The 20,196-nt window shown below is 37.3% G+C and overlaps 1 protein-coding gene across 1 annotated transcript in view; it reads left to right on the plus strand.

The window, feature by feature from the left end:
- LOC134792786 (BMP-binding endothelial regulator protein) overlaps positions 1 to 20,196 on the plus strand; it is a 61,977-nt gene that overhangs the window by 33,402 nt on the left and 8,379 nt on the right. Inside the window, exon 4 of the mRNA XM_063764126.1 lies at positions 17,537 to 17,807. Coding sequence (XP_063620196.1) covers positions 17,537 to 17,807 — 271 coding nt within the window. The remainder of the gene's footprint in view (positions 1 to 17,536; positions 17,808 to 20,196) is intronic.

Consider the following 20,196-nt stretch of genomic DNA (forward strand, 5'->3'; position numbering starts at 1 on the left):
TTTGACTTCGCATGAAAGCTCGCCTTACTGGGGCACATCGGACTTTTAGGTCCAGATGAAGATCGGTACCCGGCCTTTTAACACGCTTTTGTTAACAAAAAATTTCGCGCTCGCTGCGCTCGCGTTTATTTTTCGTATTTAGCTTGACTGGTGAATGAATGGAGTTAGACCAATAAAAGTCTGCAATGATCTTGATAGCATACGCAGTGCAAATGCTAGTTATACGTCATAATTTCATAGACGTTTTGACGTTTTGCGAGTGCTATCAAAACTGTTGCAGGTTTATTTTGGTCTAACTCTAGTACTTAATAATAGGGGATATTACTGCAATGTTCTGCCGCCAGAGTGCAGCACTACCGACTCAGTAAATTCATAGACTAACTTATACATACTGTGCCTTAAACTGATTTTGACAAGTTTTCACAGACAATAAAATATGACATTGATGCATCAAGGCGGTTTGTTAACAAGGGCCTACCGGTAAACGCGAAAATCGAAATTTAGTTATCTGCCTCTTTATCGCTCGAATATGTAAGAGTGATAGAGAGATTAGATAACGAAATTTCGATTTTCTTGTTTCGCGGTAGGCCATGTGATTGACGTGACGTGTGATGTGTCAATGTGGTTTGTTTACTGTATGTGCCACAAAGGTGCCACCTACGCAGAGCTTTGCCTAATATTCCCTATTTAAGTAATTTTAACATATGGAAATTCTTTTTAATCCTTATTTATTTCTCCTCTTAAGTTAGGTTATTTATAATATGAATATAAAAGTAAAATATAAAAACACTTACAAAACAATAAAAAATACATATAAACACATTATAAAAAACCTAACCTAGGTTGCCGCCGGCAGCGGGGCTTGGCCCAAGCTGCCGGTGGTCAGGGCCGCAGAGACCGACAGGAACCGACGTACTATACGCGCCGTGTCCAATATTACCGCCTTCTGCATCTGACCCTTGATCCATGAAATTCTTTATTATTAGGTTGATTCTAATCATGTGGCTCGGCGTTTGGTCTTATAGTCGGACAATCGCTGTTCAGTCTCGAAAAATATTAACTATTGATAAAATCAAGTTTATGGCACTAGTTGAGCTTAGCCTTTAACCTCGCTTAAAATTTGCCATTAGAGGTAGATAGGAAAGTGACGCTGAAGCTCACATCTTTGATATGCCACTGGGAATTGGCCTTAAGCCTAAGGGCTCTCCCCATACTTGACGAGACGCGGAATCGGCAAAAACCGATAGAATAAAGCTTTATGACAACGCGATAAGAGCGAAAAAGACATCGTTCGATTCGGATCGGCTCGGCCGACGCCTGAAGATTGAAATTAAAAACACAAACTTATTTCCCTGTACTGAATATGCTGTGTGGAGAATTGACTGTAGGGGGCCCCGAGCCTCGCACTGCCTAGGGGCCCCGACATGCTTAATCCGGCCCTGACTGGGCACTGTAGTCATTATAAGCATGTAGTTTATTTTGTGATTTATTATATTTAGGTAATATTATAATTATTATAAACAAACATTCCGTCGTATTTAGGAGGTTAAATAATATCCATGTCATTAAAAGTTTTGTGTAAATTTTTATAAGTATCTACATTGATTATAAATTATAACCATCTTGTTGACACGCTACGCGCTACCTCCAATTAGCAATGAGGTGAGATAAATGGCGTCACGGCATATAAGTACAATATAATTCATAATATCGATAAATTAGAAAAACTTGTCACAGGCACCTCGATGAACACAAAAACATACCTACGCTTTGAAGGACCTAACCCGTCGTAACATATTTAGTAAAATAAACATAATTGTTTAGGAAATATGACGACTGACTGTGATTGTGTCATATTTAAATTACGCAATGTGAACTTTCAGTTTTTTTAGTTAAGTCCAGTAACGTCGCGTCGGTACGTACTAAATGGCAGAAGTGGCCGTGCGCGAATCATATGCTTCACTCAGATCATTGACCGAAGGAGCATAAAGATGATGATTTGAGTATAAATAATTCAAAGTACCGTAAAATGGGGGGGTGAGTAGGAATTGCGAGGAGAGTCCGGTTATGAATGGGGAGAGAAGGGATGACAGGGGGGTGAGATGGTTTTTAAAGGCTACTGCTACCTAAATAATGTATTCCTATTACAAGTGGAGCTATAATAATATTCATAATAAAAAAAATCGATTCAACAACGTTTCAAAATTACCTTTTGTATGAAATCCCATCTCACCCCAACTACGAGGGACTACGGGGTGAGGAGGGATTTTGTGTTTATCGTTAAAGTTGTGAAATGAAACTACCTAAAATCATAAAAAAAACTAAAATACAAACGGCCGGAACATTTATTAATAAAATTAAGTTTGCATAAAATGTAAAAATAAAATGTTATCGAGGTTTGAATGTCAGTTTTGTCCCTACTCACCCCATTTTACGGTAGCGACTTTTTAAAAATAGTTTGGCTTCAACCTAAATCAAAAAATAAATTTGACACTCAAATAAAAAGCTGTAAACGAATTTAGCAAAGCAAAAGAAGAGGCATATTCGACCGTCTGATCATTATGACCCGCTTGGCACTTTCGCAGACGCACTGTCGCCTAATAAATTTATCACGCTTCGTGTTAGGACAATGTGTCTAAACAATACGTGCGACAAATTCACACCCAGACAATAAACATATTTAAGTTGATTAGCACCTATCCACTTCTGGAAAATTCTGTAAAAAATTTGCACAACCCAATTTAAGCATTTCAAATAACGGTACAAATACTTCGCCTACCTTATCAGTCGTAGGTCAATCTTTTTCAGTCTGCGGCGCACTTGCAATTTTAAAATTTAATGACGGCGCTCTAACCTAGCTAGGCTATTCGAAATAGATAGGTAACATGGTGAGGTTTATTGCCCCACCGCGCCCCTCTTACTGTTTATGGCTCACCAAGGCACCGCAGCGCACAGTTTGGGAACCCCTTTTCGTAGGTGGTAGAGTTTTAAGGCTTTGTTTAATATATTGGCGAAATATACCAACTGATTATGCTGGTAGGTTGATCAATTTGCATTTGGAAGCACTGAGCATAGTAAAAATATTTCATGCATTATTTTTTTACTGCATGTCACTAAGACAAAAAATTAAAAGAAAATTAGGTAACAAATGTCATAGTCATATATTTATTAAAAAAAACAATACAGCTCCCATTTTTTATTTGTAAATATGTGTATATAGTTGTTAGAGTTTAGTTTTAGTTTTAATTATAATGTTTAGTTTACTTATTTTGTTAATATTTTTTTTAATAAAATATAATAGCATACAGGTATTGTGTTTGAAATACATGCTTAATTCTTAAAAATTTAATAAAATGTAAAGATAATAATATAACCTAAATCCTAAATCTTAAACATTATCATAAATTTCATACACTGTGTAACAACTACTTTTACCTTACTGTGTAGTGCACAGGTTCGAAGAACTTACCTTACTAGTTACTTAAAATCAGTTACAAGGTAAATGTCCTATCGATAATGAAATGGACCCTATCAATGTACCAAGCCGGAATGAAGGTATCTTACATGGATATCAATATTAAGGGCTATAAGTCCTTCTGGTAGCATTGTTCAAAGCTACGGCGCGATTCGGGAAATGAATTAGACATTAACTAGATACGATATAGTAAAGATATGTGACGTCCCACGAATAAAGGTACCTTATGGCGGTTGGCGCTTACGCTATTATTAAAGCCGCTCCAATATTATTGCTGCGCTATGCGACGTAAGCGCCGGCCGCCGTAAGGTACCTTTTTCCGTGGAACGTCACATATCTTCACTATTTCATTTTTAGTTAATCTCTAATTCATTTCCCGAATCGCGGCGCCTGCCGCAATAAGGTACCTTTTGTAGTGGAACGTCACATATCTTTACTATTTCATATCTAGTGAGTCTCTAATTCATTTCCCGAATCGAGCCGCTAGTCAGTGAACCGGCGAGGTGCCGGCGTGGCGGGCCGGGCCGGCGCGGCGCGTGCCGAGCCGCGCAGCGCCCGCGCAAAAACTCGCAATGCGGAACCGCAATGAACCGCATACACTAGCAATCCGACGCAGCTGCTCCGAGCATTCCATTATTGCTTGGATTCTAAATGCTACACATGTCTAGATAACATTATTCTTATAAATAGTGCCGCTATCTTTTTTACTCTTTCTGTTCAACTAATAATACATATATAGATGTTGTTTTAATCAAAATAAAGGTTAATCGGACGCATCAAATCAAGGACATCGAACGCATTGTTAAATCATTCCGTTTCAGAGCAACCAACAAATCTGTGTTGTCCCAACAAAATCAGCTATTTGTAATCTTACAATATCCTCTATTAAGCATGGATATCTCTTGATAAAAATCAATAGTTCTATAAATCGTTGTGATTAATTTTATTCGCAAATGACACTGTCACATATTAATTCGTTATCACTGCATAATTGTCAGCGACACGACATAAGTATGTATGAGCAAGGTTGCGTACGTAAGTACCTACACGCGAGTGGTATTTCCCAGCCGATCTCACCTCGTCGGATGACTTGCTCGGAATTCGAAAGCCCATCGCGAGATTTATCGCTTATTCTGTATTAAAATATACATTTGCTTAATGGGCTTTTTTGTCGCGTGCCAAATAACGACGATGGGACACCGTACCGTAGAATTTTTATGATTTATCAAGCTGCATATTAGACAAATGCAATAGAAGAGTAAACTCATAAGTTTAAAGCTCAAGAGATTATTTAATTTATACATATATGCCACTAATATGGTTTTTATGGCAACAAAAATTACATTGGTGAAGGAAATATTTAACTTTAGGAGATGGAATCAAAATGTATTTATACTGAAAGGTATGTAGTTAATTTGCGTGAGATCGGTGCGCTAGCGCGGCTGCGTCGGGGTCAAGTTGACCTGGGGGTGCCATTAGCCTTTTTATATACGGCTAGTAGCCGGTTGATAGCATCTCGTGGCTCCCGCGCACCGCTTACTTTAATGAGCCGTGTTATTTATCGAGGCGCAGTTTTACTTCGCGCTGTGTTAAATTCTCTAAAGTTAACGCCTCGTTTTCCATCTCGTAAGCCATATGTATGTTTAATTACTGTTTAAAGTCAAGAATTTTAAGAAGGTGCACGGGATCTAATTCTTTAGTACGAGCTCATTTTAAACTTGATTGTACTGTTAGAAATAAGTACTTACATGCCTCAATGACTTATTTGATTTTAAAAGCGGTTAGCAAATTGCGTTGCAGAATAATTTTAGTCAAGCTCTTGCAAATACAAATTCTAGCGACCACGACAGCTATTATGTGCAAATTTATTTTATGCAACAAAAAGCGAGTTCATAATTTAACAGTAAAATGCCGCTACCGTAATAGTAGTTCTCGGAACCTTCATGACAATTTAATTGAATCCAGTAACCCGGCACGGCAATTCTAACGTTAGATGTGGCTGACGGGGCTGGCCAATAATTAAGTAATGTTCAGTGTCCAACTATTTTTATCGAGGCCCTGCCATCTATTAATATCTCGTAAATTGTACTTTATAGTTACAAGTAAATTGCTAAGTCAAGTACCTGTAATGATCGAACTGCGTTCGCAGACTACGCTTAGCCGCTTCGTAGCTTGTCGTAGGGTACACACTTAAGAATATCTTAATTTAATAATTAGTACATCTAAATATAAAAAAATTACCTACTTAGAAAAAAATCCTCTCTTCTTCTCATTCGACTTTCAAGCTTCTGGCTTTACAGTTTCAATTAGGTCCATGCTTAATTAAAATCTCCGAACTGTATATTTATTTGGCTGCACCAATGTCTTTATTGACGTTGGCACTGTCTGGTCATAATACCTAATTGTTGATGGTTGCCACGCGCTGCATGTACTGCAAGGGGATATTTCGGGAAATTAGTTCTTATAATGTGGAGTGTAAGGTGCAGAAGGGTTTAAGTGTGGAGCGTATGTGGATGTCGGGTCCAAATGTGAAAGTGGGTGAGTGTCGAGAGCGGGTGCGCAGGTGCCCGCGTCGCCGCTGAGCGCCGGGCCTTGCCGCAAGCGCGCGGTATGCGGTCGCACCGGTTCTTCTAGCAAAGCGTATTTTTTACACACCACACATCATCAACATTGTTATTATGTTTTGCTATGATGCAAAAAATCAAGTTTAATGCAAATTCTTTGTATATTAGGATGGTTACTTTACTTATGGCTAGTAAATTATGAGTGCATGATGGTGATGCACGATTTGCCTAATCATTTCGGTGAAGATTTGTAAATCTCATGAATCCTTATTTTCTAGCTCTGCTGCTTAATTTATCTTTCATCGTTTTGCAGAAAATGGATGAGCATGGTGAATAAAACGATTCTGTTAAATTTACAATCAGAGTAAGCTCACGTGATAGGTATATTTGTTCGTATGAGGTATGTGTAAGTAGTCATTAATAGTGTACCTAGGTACTACTTTGTGTCCTTTTTATAAAACTGTTAGCTAATAGGGATTCAGTCACCACGAAGCTTAATTATTACCATTACAAAAAAACATATTTGCATGTAATTGCATGTAACTAGAAGTTTATCACGCCTATTGAACACGTTTAACATTTTCTTCGAAAAATGTAAGCGCCTGAGCCCCTGCGTTCATCATAATGATGGATGGACGTGCGCTAACGAATAGCTTCCTTAAAAGTCTGTGCTATTACCCTTGATGAAGTCGCAGCGGTCTTAATACGATGTTAATTGCTCTGTGATGAAGTGTATAGAATCGATATGCCGCGCGTGTGTTGTGCAAAAAACGTAGTGTCGTGGTAAGAAGCGAGGCGCCGCGCTCACGGAGCCAGCCCACACTCGGCCTTGCGCTGTCGCCGGTCGGGATCGCTTACTTGCCTGGATACAATTACCTCTACTTATTTACCTTTAAACGTATACAATTAGCACTCCATTTAAAATCTGTATGAAGCACAACGAGCTTTGTGCTATCGCCGTAAATATATTAAAGGCAAAATAAAGTTTTCAATAGATAATAACTAAGTACCTACATAATGATTGCGGATTAGTTTTAAAGTGCAATCAGGTTTGAACATTATCAATTTTCTGACTTGTGATATCAAGGCATAGGACTCTAGAGGTACATTCCGTTACTTCTGTACATTTTCAATACTGGTATTGCAAATGTCGGGTTATCGCAGGTTCGAATAGCTTACGAATTTCGAATCTACAATTTCCCGTTCAGTTAAAAATGAAAAATTTCAGTTTGGTTGCTTGTTGAGTATTTATTCTAACCAAGCTTTCAAATTGGTACAAAACAATGTACCTATACCTACTTAATGTTTTTATCGGAAACACCTTTACTTTTGTTTTGGACATAATGTATTTTACTACCGAAAGATAAGGCCGACATTTCGGCTTGAAATATTAGGGTCTATAATCGGAACCGCAAAATATTAGTATGATATCGGTGCCATAAATAAACCTAAAGATATTTACCTACACATTATTTTGTTAGTGTTAAGTAAAAAAGGTATGGAAAATAAATGATGTTAATAGTACAAAACAATTCTTATTTACAACGGTTAAAATAATTATAAGGGAAGGTTTAAAAATCCGCTGAATGGTGGGTTTAGGTGTGGGGATTAATTAGAATTTTGATATAAGATTTATTTATAAATTGATTATGAGAATACACATTGAATTTCGGGCTTGTCATCTCACTAGCTTCTGCCTCATTTCATCTGGGTAGAATGATGATTTTCCTCGAGACTGATACTATCTTCATACCAAATATCATAGAAATCGGGGTTCAGAGGTTTAAGCGTGACAAGAAGTAACATAATGTATACAGATAGAGTCACTTTAAAATTAAAAAAAAAAAAAATAGGAATATTTTACGAAATATTATGGTCAATTTCCTATCGTAACGTGATTGATATTTGGCTTCCATCTGATTACAATGTTGTTCACCGGGCGATTATGAACAAAAACCTGTCTTTAAAGATGTTCTCAAAGTGCAAGTAAATTACTTACAAAATAAAATTAACTTCTATCAAACCAATGCAAATAAAACCGGAGTTTTTAAGTGTGTGGGCAAATTATCTTGCGTCCTTCACGAGATACTGGTGTACGAAAATCAAATGCAGGCGAATATTATCAATACTTAAGTGCTCGAAATGCTACATTAAAGATAACACTTCCATGCATGTGTGAGAAAAAAGCTTATACGCTGAATGTGTACTTATCAGGTATTTTAAATGTATTAAGTATCGCAAAAATACAGCCGGTGCCTAAATGGATATGTGTTCGCCAAGCAGGTATAAGAACCATCGTCCCCGAGCTGTCTGTGCTGTTATACTCCGTAAACTTCATTATGTATGTAAATTGAGAGATAAACATTTAAAATGAATCTTAACTTGCATGTTTAAGACAACATCGTGGAATGCCGAGTTAGTGCCCTGCTACGTGTATCGTAGATGCCACATTATTCAAATTTAACGCGTTTCTTTCTCATTTTATTTTTCATTAAAAATTTAAATTAATCATGTTGGATATGGGTGTTTTAGTTATCTACAAAAATTGTTCAGTAGGCTAGCAACTAGAGTTAGACCAAGATAAGTCTGCAACAATTTTGATAGCACACGCAGTACAAGAGTTATTTTAAACGTCAAATATATTTACGTACCAGTCGCTATAGGCCTGTAAATAGATAAATTAAATTAATGGAAGACCGCATAAAAATCAATTTAGGTAATAAATGCAATTTACACAGCTCATGGGAGCCTGGGGTCCGCTTGACAACTAATCCCAAGAATTGGCATAGGTACTAGTTTTTACGAAAGCGACTGCCATCTGACCTTCCAACCCAGAGGGTAAACTAGGCCTTATTGGGATTAGTCCGTTTTCCTCACGATGTTTTCCTTCACTGAAAAGCGAGTGGTAAATATCAAATGACATTTCGTACATAAGTTCCGAAAAACTCATTGGTACGAGCCGGGGTTTGAACCCGCGACCTCCAGATTGCAAGTCGCACGCAAAATTTTTACAATTTATATTATATAGCATTAAATGATTAATCCAGATTGAAGGTGCCACGAGGCGTTGCGCAAGCTAGGAAGCGCTGAGGACAGAGTTATCACCGCAACGGGAAGTGGCCGGGCGGTGTCGCCCGAAAACAGAGATACCGCGTGCTCGCGTACGCATCATTTCAATTTATGAATTAGCGAATTCTGTTATTTTAACGTAAAATAAAATAACGTAAAAAATAACCATGGTATAACAACATTTATGTTCGCGTATATTGAAAATCCAAAGATTTGCATTAACTTACCTTAGTTGTGTGTAGAGTTTTTAGTTTAGGGACATTAGGGAGACTCAATAGGTGAGCGAAGTCAGAAAAATTATCGAAACTTTTTCCCATATACAAAAGTGAAACACCTAGGGTGTAATACCTAGTTAGTGTATGTGTGTATTACCTATACAAATTATTAGTCAAATACTCCTAGTAATTGTACTCCAATCCAATACAATTTGGCAATAGAATCGTATTATTTTATCAGTGAGGCTGTAACACCCTTTTACATATGCCCATGTGTTTAGAAAATAGAGCTATCCTTCTTACTCTAAGTCAATACATAGATGACAAAAATAATGAGATTGTCCGGTATGGCAGACAAGGAAAATTGTTTAGGAGTTAATAACCCAAGGAGCGATAAGTCGGCCACGGTGCGCCGCCTCATTGGAGCTGTCAACGTGTCATAATTATTAATTACTCATAAATTGATCCGCTATTTTGTCTCCAATGAATGACAGCTCAATCAACTGAAAAATCCATTACAATTTTCAACAAGTGAATTTATGTGTAAAATATAATATTTGATTTCCTAATTAACACATGACTGTATATAGATAGTTATTTACACTGATTTAATTACGTCATTAGGTCTTTGTTGAATTAGCGTGTAACTGTCTACCTATTGCGGTTCTTGAGATACAGCCGGCTGTCAGTCAGGAACGGACGGATAGATGGACAGCAGAGAATTGTAAGTAGGTATGTAAGCCTAAACACAACCCCAACTTATATTATCATTATCTACAATCTGAGTGGAAGGTAGATTAAAATGATATAATTGATAGGTCTTCTTTTACGACTAATAAGGAATAGAGCAGTCTGTTTATGTTTAGTTAGTTATATACTGGACCATTGTAGTAGAAGAGCCGGCCGCAAATTTTGTAACCGACTTGATACCACGATGAAATGCACTAACTGCTGCCATAACTATTATTTCGGTATCAGATGGGTTAAATCGGCCCTTTTTTTCGCACCGGAAGTGGCCTACTTTTTCGTACTTTCGGCATGTTCCGCCGTGGCAGACTATCGAATTCGGACTTAGCATCACTTTTATGGGAAACCATTGTGCATTTCATCGTGGTATCAAGTCGGTTAGAAAATTTGCGGCCGGCTCTTCTACTATTGCTGTGTATCGCTAATTCGCTGGGTGGGTGGATGTGGTGTGAATACAAAGATCTAATTCCCACTATTTATGACCAAGGTAATCGGTCAGGCCTGCTGCTGCGCTGAATATGGAACAGTATGGCATAAAGTAGCGTAACGAATATGTATGTTAGTTGCATTTTAAATATGTCTGAGTGCACGTTAACAGTTATGCCAATTAAGAAAGGATACGTTTATGTTACTTTTTAACTTAGTGATTACTAAATTGCCAAGTCAATTATGGGAAACAATTCTTGGAAAGTGACAAGACTTTGGAAATTGTTAAAAGACTTGGACTTAAAAGATACCTTCGAATATGGGTGTTTATTGTTGTAATTGTATTGGACTTTTGTAATACCTGACAACGGCAGTTTGATAAGACAACCATTTTGTGAAAAGTCGTGACGTCGCGTCGAACAGTCAACTTAAGTACTTTCTACTGTTTCTATTTCAATAAAAATGCAACATTATAAAATTTAAAAACAATCACAGACATATTGTAATATGAAAATCAAAATCAAATAGGTATTGTATATTTATGCGTAAACTGTACTTAGTCTTTCTTCAAATCTTCGCTAACAGCGTTAATATCTGTATATACCGCAATCAACATCTGAGCACACACCTTAAGCTCACCATGATTCTTGAGAATTGGAGCCATGTAATCTGTTCTATTTTATTTGCAGCACGCATTATAGCAAGTAATGGCCAGTCGACAGACTTACAGTTATTTTTATCCGACGTGTAACGTAAATATTTCGCTATGTGAGGGCTAGTTCAAAGAGGCGGCTCATGAAATTCGGCCGAACTATCGAAAAACAATAAACAACAGAGAATGGGTGACCTCGCGTAAAGCATATTAAAACTAAATAGAAGGCACTTCTCTGGAGTTTAGGCTACCGCGTGGTTTATTGCTTGTTATACTGAAGATAGTGAAGATTCGGTTATTCGACCGTCGCTATAGTTCAATGAAATAATCTGGCTAGATACATACTTATAATAAAATTGTTAGCTCTCTGTTGGCTTAATTTAATTGTTGTGTGATGTAGGAGTATTAGGAACTGCCGAAGTCTGTCCTTACAAAGCTCGTAGTCGTGTCGTCGTATGTAGCATAGGGTCAATCCTAGAATTTATCACCAAATTATTATTAACTATACCTAGGGCCCGTTTCTCAAAAGCTTGTAACATGTAATACAAGTGGAAGTCCCTTTGTAACAAAAGCTGTCAAAAAGTAGTATCTGTCTACTGCCATGATAGTATGGCTATTCTTTTGTGATTAATTATTATTGCTTGTAAAACAACTTCACGTGAAAAAGTGCCCTTGTGGCCTATTTGCGAATAAATGTTTGAGTTTGAGATCGCCATAATGTTTGTTATCATTATCAACTAGAGGTACCTTACACCCAGCTGTAAAAGTGTACGGCCACCTTATGAATGAATTCCATTCCATTTCCTTTGCGCTACGATATGGGGTTCTTCAAGAAGCGGGTATTCAGGGTTCTTAAGAGTCGGCAACGCTTAAGTGGCTCCTCTGATGATTATGTGAGCGACGGTGACCGCTTGCCATCAGAAGGCTCGTCTGCTCGTTTCTTGACAATCACATAAAAAAATCTGTCCATACAATTTTACAGCTCGCTATAGTTATATTTATCACGATCTTCAAATACAATAGTCTTAACCGAAGCTTCGGTGGTATCTAATTATGAAACCGAGCGAAACTTGGAATAACCCCATAGAACCACGTAATAAGTCACGCCAGTTGTCAGGTTGTCCTGCGCTCACGCCGGCTCAGAGGCCAGGGCCACATACAAATTAGGACGCGGTTACTGTTGGGTGTTAAAACGTATGACAAGTGTACAGATTCGTGCAAATATTGATAGTTAATATTTAAGAACCATGTCTGGCTTGTTGCGATGGGATATAAGGAAATTACAAATTCATCGTAATATTTTTTTGTCAGGCAACTGAGTACTGTTTAGGCTTGTTTATAGTCTGGATTAGGTAGATTATTTGTCTGAATAAGTATGTCTGGAATATAATAGATTGGTTTTCAGGAACGAGAGGGCCTATTACCTGTATCTAGATTTAATCGTTGCTTTCTGTGTATTAGCGGTCTGTTTAGGGGGATATGTGCATAAAAATATATTTAAGACTCCGTAACACAGGCGCGTTTAACGGGCGGCGCGTGAGCGGGGCGCGCCGCTTTTACATATAAAACGCTGACGCCGCGTTCACGCTCCGCCCGGAAAACGCGCCTGTGTGACAGAACCTTTACTTAGATGTTTTTATCGTATCATTTACATATAAAAATAATAGGTAGCGAAATATTTAATACCGATTTCGTTGAACTTTGACATAGTTTTCAAAGTGAAAAAATAAATTAGTAGTTTTTATGTCAGTACATTTCCTACGCAGGCGTCTAATTATGAAGAAAAGTGATTAACATAATGTTTAATAAAGCACGTTACACGCAAACTGCACACGTGCGCCTGCGTTGAACAAAGAGCCGTTAAAAACTCGTTAAATGTACATGAGCCGATCTTATTGCACTCCGAACGGGACGTATACGCGTTTGCTATTTTATCACTCCTACTAATCAATAGAATTATCATCTCGCACTTAATACGCTAATTTGAATAAACCTTCGGAGCCACCATTAACGCGATAACTACTTGATATCAATTCAGATTATAATATATATTTTTATCTTACTCGTATAGTAGCAAAAATATGAATTTGTAAGGGGTTAAAAATACCCTATTATTTTTAACCGCCTTAAAAAAAAGGTCCCAGTTTGAGCCGTATGTTTGTATGTATGTATGTTTGTTAGCGATTATCTCGCATTTGGCTGAACCGAGTTTGATGCAGTTTTTATTCAACTAAAATGTTTCAAATAGCACGAAGAGTTTCATGAAATCCCACGGACTTGATTTTTGATTTTATTTAGTTCTTGGCAACAGAATTGCTAGTAATGAGACCCAGTTGTAAAATTCAGTACCTATTGTGTAGGTAATGATACGCATACTCTTATATACCCTGCAGTTATAGCCTGTCCGCTTTTCTAAGATCAATGTACGCCAGTCTTACTATGGCGAACTTAATACACTGCACTTAATATAAGTATTCATACTGTAGAGGCGGGATTATCTATACGTATAACTTTGTCTCTATAAGTACGTGCTTTATTACTACGTGTTATGTTTAATCGTTAAATTCTTTAATAGAGTAATCACAAGCACGACATGCCTGCCCATGCCTCCTACCCATTGCTTATAATTCAATAGAACAATGCGGTCGCAAAAATGTCAGTGTCGCGCGTTTTTATCTACTAGAGCCAGCCTCGAGAACAAGTACCGCAATGTGGAATACATTAATGTTTTCTTAGTACCAAGCTAGTTGAGGGTCCGTAATAAGACATTTTGATATTATATTGGAATAATATTAGTCAGTGCACACATTTTTCGAAAACGCTCATAATCTAATTAAATATATTGGATTTGAATTAGATTTATACCAGCAATTGGAAGAAAACATAATAGAGCCCCAGAACATGGAAAAATCGGTGCATTATATAAGGTGTATTCGGGTATTACCGAATGTCGGATAATTCCGAAATTCAGATGAAAATCACCCTTAATTCCATCATAATAAAAGTCTCTTTTCGGAATTATCCGACAGTTTTCGACATTCGGAATTACCCGAGTAAACCTTATTGCTTACCAATAAAATAAACACAATAAAATAAATTAAGCCGAAAACGAAATAATAAAAATAGTAGAAAGTCAATTTAAAACTGAATCGAATCGGCATTACTTCTAGTATAAGGGAATCACTTGGGAACAAATCAAATTATTTTATCAAATATTTTGATTGGTAAACTAAAATAAGTGAAATACGAAAGAAAAATAACCAAAGCTTCCCTCTCTTGGACAATGGAGTGCTCAAGGCTGGAATCGAAACAGCATTCTCTGCAATCGCGGCAAATGCCTAAACTCCTCGACCGCCTGGGTCACGGCGGCATGGATTGAACTTACTCTCAGTGTTTTTATTTCAGTTTATAATTTATATACCTAGTAGTGATTCTACTTGAAATAACAAAAATTTAAATATTTTCATTAAGATAATTAAATTTGTATCCTCCTAAATTTGATTTGTGATTTTAAGTAGTCTAGACACTACTATAATATGTAAATTATATACTGAAATAGATGTCATGAACTAAAGAAAAAGTGATCAAGCATTTCACCACTGGGAGGTTACTTTGTCTTTGGTATATGACATCTATTTCAGTTCACATTTTATCTACATAATAGTAGATAAATATATAAAATAAAAATAAAAAATCCTTTTGCACTTCCATGCAAAAATCTCTTTACCAGTACGTGAGTACGTTTTGTAATTGATTCCATTTACGTTTCATTGTATTTTAAAAATTATATTTTATTAAGAAGATAAATAAATAAAAATAAAGAAGTGTTTTAGTTTACACACCTATAAGTACTTAGGGTACTTAGTAAAATAGTCAATAAAATACTATCTCATCGTCACTATCGTCACGCCTGGCTTATTCCCATTATATCCCACGCGTAAAAACCCTCAAATTGAATTAAATAAAGTCGTATCCTTTAGGTTTTCAACTTATCACGTAACGTGCGCTAGAACTTGAGTTTTTGTTAGTTTAAGTCGTGGGATAGAAGGCGTGGGATCAAATGGGAATAACCCAGTGTACCAGCCACAACGTTGCCTTACAAATGGAGGTAATTAATACTCACTGTCTGGCGCGCCAGCTAGGGGTGTCATTCCATTTTCTTACCGAGTGAGGGCAAGTTGGACACTGAGGCCGAGTTGGCTAACCGCTGTAACGTAACCTCGGATCTCCATAACAACTGTGACTATGTACGAAGTACGTGGTAGGAAAAAATATGTCAACACATGTTTTGGCTAAAATGCAGGCTTAAATTCTCATACTTGTTACTTAGTAATTATTTAACGTGTGTCAGCTGAAACATGTTGCCATTGTGGTCCTGCACTTTCCAAATACTCCTGATTCTTAGGCTCGCTTCTGCTTTGCAAGCGATGGGAATATCACCCCAGAAGACTGCGATGTATTCATTTTATTGTGCTTTTGGATTATGCGAACACCACGGTCCTGCACATCTGTTACCTTTGAAATGAATAAAACAAAAGAGGACTAATAGGAAAACGACATATAAAAACTGTTCCGTACGTATCGCTCAACCACAATCGCGGTTGCCACCTTGTGTAGGCGTAATTGACACATTAAAGTTTATTGTTAGTAATGAAACATTGTTTGCTTGTACAAAAAATCATTTAATTGTCTTTGTGTTTTACGAACACATTCTTTTGATCTTTAACCAACAGTTTTTTGCTGAACAACCGCACGCTACTTAGGTAGGTACATTGTTGTGTTTATTTTATTTAACAGACCGCAAGTCGATTTTAATTTTCCATTTAACTCCATACCTATTTACTAATCATTATGTACCTATTATATTCTTAGGTACTAATGTGTACCTAGTTAATTCTAGTTTTTATAAATAGGTACTTATTGTGAACATTAACGTTTGTGTAGGTAAAAGCGTGGATCCTAATTATAGTAATTATCAGGTTATGTATAATATGAATAATATCTCATCTCCGAAAGTTTTAAATCCGATTATTAAAATCCCGAAATCTTCATTTGAACGAACGTGTTTTTCTCAAAACCGTTGAATTTTTAGAAGGGTCACCAATCTTTCCTAACCTAACCCAAAGGTTGTGTGATGTCATTTTCAAAAGTTTGGAAAATTTAATGGATTTGAAAAAAAAACGCGTTCGGTCAAATGAAAATTCGGCACATGAAACATCGAGCAAACGTATTTCGAAGTTAAGATAATGTTGCCTAATTATCATAATACATATACGTAAATAAATAAAATAAATATTATTATTAAATAAAATAAATTGACTAACTGCCGTATTCGAACTTCAAGATATTCACAAGAGACGACACGTACTAGATCCATTCTAGATACGTTATAGTTTAGATATCAACTAGTTCTCTTTTGCAGCGCAATTCGGGCAACCAATGTCACTTTTACGTTAGATAGAGTAAGATATCTATTAGATGTGAATTGGATCTCTATGTCATATCCTGTGGAAATCGTTCAACAGTATCTCCAGAATCGCGCAAATGTCAAATTTGACAGGTTAGATCTTAAACATATCGTTATCGTATCTTGGTGATGTCTAAAAGATGTCTAATAGATGTCTATTTCAAAATCCGAATCGGGCCCTAAGTCGCACAGTAAGCTAGTGGGTACTTAGACAACGATAGATATAACATATAAATATTAGTAATAAATACTTAAATACCCAGAAAACACTCACGACTCAGTAACAAATATTCGTGCTCATCACACAAATAAATAAATGCCCTTACTAGGATTTTAACCAGGCACCAACGGCTTCATAGGCAGGGTCACTACCCATTAGGCAAGACAAGGATTATGCAATTTGTGTTGTGTACGATGTGGTCTAATAATAATAATATATGAATTTAACATAGACGTACAGGCCTATTCGGATTTCGAGATAATCACAAGATCTTGAGACGATTTCAACGAGATCAACTAGATCTACATTAGATATCGACTAGATGTGACTTGGATATCTAAGTCATAACTTGTCGAAATCGTTCAAGAGGACCTCCAGAATCGCGGAAACGTCAAATTTGACATATCTATCTTACAAATATCTTTAAATTATCCGTATCGTAACTTGTTGAAGTCTAGTAGAAATCTAAGTAATTCATTTTCCGAATCGAGCCGCATGTCTCTTTTAGACTACGCCAGATCGAACACGATTGAGTATTGAGTGCATGCGAGCACAAGCAAAGCAATACCATTTTAATCTAAATCGAATAAGGTATTGTTCTAAAATTTAGCCACTGCACCCAAAATTCTTATAATAATCATAAATTATATTTACAACTAAATTGTAAGAGTAAAATAATAAAAATGCGTGTTTATTTTCAGAACGGATACGTAGAGTGTAGCAACGGCGTAGAAGAGTGCGGACAGGTGGAGGACTGCGCTGTCTCGATGCCCCGCAAGGGCTGCTGCGAGCGCTGCAAGGGGTGCTGGTACAACGGCACTGAACGCGCCTCGCACACGGAGTGGGACGAGGAGGGCCGTGTCCTGCGCTGCGAGGCCGGCGTGGTCACCATTTCGAGGCCGGAGTGCTACGCGCCGTGCGACAAGCCAAGACACCAGCGGCACACGCATTACAACTGTCCTGTCTGTGGCGGTAAGGATTTATCAGATATCTGTTGCTGAAAACAATGATATGGCTTATGTTACGGCTGTTTAAAAGTTTAAGAATCATTGATAAATTGAGTGTTGAAGTTCCATAAATGTATGAAAGAGCGGAAATAAAATCATAAAAAAACACCTTTGAAATTTAACTAAATGTTACATGTTACAAGGTAAACGTACTAGTGCTCGTCACGGTCCCATCACGGTCGTCACATGTCATCTTAAAAACTTAAGTCATTGTCAATAGAGGTGACAGCAGCGTGTCATCTACTGCGCATTAGCATGTCGAGCTTTAGTACGTTTACCTCATAGCATCTTTATAGGTCGGCTGAAAGCTGTGTTGTAAAAAATTAAATGTTCCTCAATTTTAAGCTAACTATAAACACACGGGACCATTAACACGCAGCAGTAAAAGAAATATAATTTATAAGGTAATACACAGACAAAGGAATTTTCAGATCGTTTCACACTGACGCCTTTTCCCACCGCGAGTGCTATGCACGATACTTATATATTGAATGTTTATAATTGCTCGGCGTGCAGCGGGTCTCTGCCCAGGCGCAGCCGTGTCTCGCGCAGCGCCCACCCAGACGCATGCGCGGCAAAAAACAACCAACAAGCGCAATCTCGGACAAAAACAAACACAACCCGACAACAGATCTAATAAAACCAAAACGGACCAACAATTTACCTCCGAAACTCTAACAAGTTTATTAATTCCATAACAAATAATAGTAATTTACAAGATGACGACTCCAAATTTCTTTTGAAAATTGCCGACGCATTCCGAACTATGGCTGTATTGGTCGGTTTTTATGTTTTATTAATTGCGCGCGCGCTAGTTGCTATGTTGGGAGTTTGTCGCTTAACTTTTTATTAATTATTAATTTCGAACAAATTATTTAGCACGAATCAGGGGATGTAAATGCAACGAAACGAAGCAAAGTCGCTGGAGAGAATCATCATATTAAATTCCTACAGGTATAAATAATAGTTGTAGATGGTGATAAATGTATAAGTTTACTGTTTCCTCCTACCTAAACGATAGCCACAACTTAAGCAAAAGTAATAATTAACTATAAAAACAGTTTAATGTACACTTGGAAGGAGCATCCAGACGCCGAGCCGTGGTAGCGCACGCCCACACGCGCGTGGACAATGAGGTGAGGACTTGTTGCGCAGTAGTCTGCACCGCACATTCGCACAATAGCTCGCCATTATACTCCTTCGACCTTATTGCTATAACTATAATAGTGATGACTGCCATCAAAACAATGCAGTGATTGATTTTTTATGTTCTATCTATATTATATTACATCTTTAAGGTCAAAAAGGTAACTAGCAAGTCATTCTGTAATCGACTTTTTCATTCACATTTGTTTTTCCTCAAAAAAAAGTGAAAGTTTCAACTAAAGAAAATATAAATTAAATACTACGACGATTAAAAGTAATAGTAAGTGTAAGAGAAAACAATAAACAGATACTCGCATTGCTCTACCAAAAGGTTTAATGATTGTAAAGTTTGATTAACCATGTTTATTACTCTCCGACAAATAAGAAACTGGCAAATCGAAAAGATAATTTTCTTATTTGTTTAATAATGGAAGGCTGCAAGATTATTTATTTGTGCAAAGCGGACCACCCAGCGCAGGCATTCGCCACAGAGTCCTGCCCTTACCGCAGGATACGTACAGCAAGGCTGCAACTTTAACTTTAGGGATGGAAGCCTTAAATCCAACAAGATCTTATTATGTGTTCACAGGGGTTCATTAAAATTATATATTTGTGGTGGTCGAAAAGTCTCCCACGGCGTTGCGGCTCTATTATTGACCATAAATCAAAAAGTTAACAACCTACTTAAAAGGTAAAGATGGGAGGGTTTTTGTGTGCGGGTCAAAGCGGCCGACGTCGGCGCGGCTGCTCGGGCGCAGCGCGCGGTGAACCCCGTGTTTGTTTGTTTTACGATCCCCACGGTGCATTAGCTTTTTTGCTTCTTCTACTTACTTATTATTTCTTCATAATGTAGAGATAATCGTGATGCCTTATCAGCGCGAGGCTTTTTAGGATTTCGACCGTCTGTCTCGAGATGTTTGAGTTCATTGTATGATTGTTTTAACCTCGGTAACAAACTCATCTAAATTCTAAATGTGTTTGGAGGACCGTCTTTATTATTAGGTATGCTTGCGACGACAATCTGAGAAATTGAAATAATTAGCGAGTGATGGACGCCCGCTGCGTGCTGTGAATTGTTGATCGAGTTGTGGGCTCATGTGCATAATCCTCGTTTCATACTTACGTATAGGTACATATAATCATACCTGTCCGTAGTTATATTCATGCAAGGTGTCTTTAAATAAATAAAATCCAGCAGTAATCTTTAG

Source organism: Cydia splendana, chromosome 8, assembly GCF_910591565.1.
Source record: "Cydia splendana chromosome 8, ilCydSple1.2, whole genome shotgun sequence".
Classification (NCBI taxonomy): Eukaryota; Metazoa; Arthropoda; class Insecta; order Lepidoptera; family Tortricidae; genus Cydia; species Cydia splendana.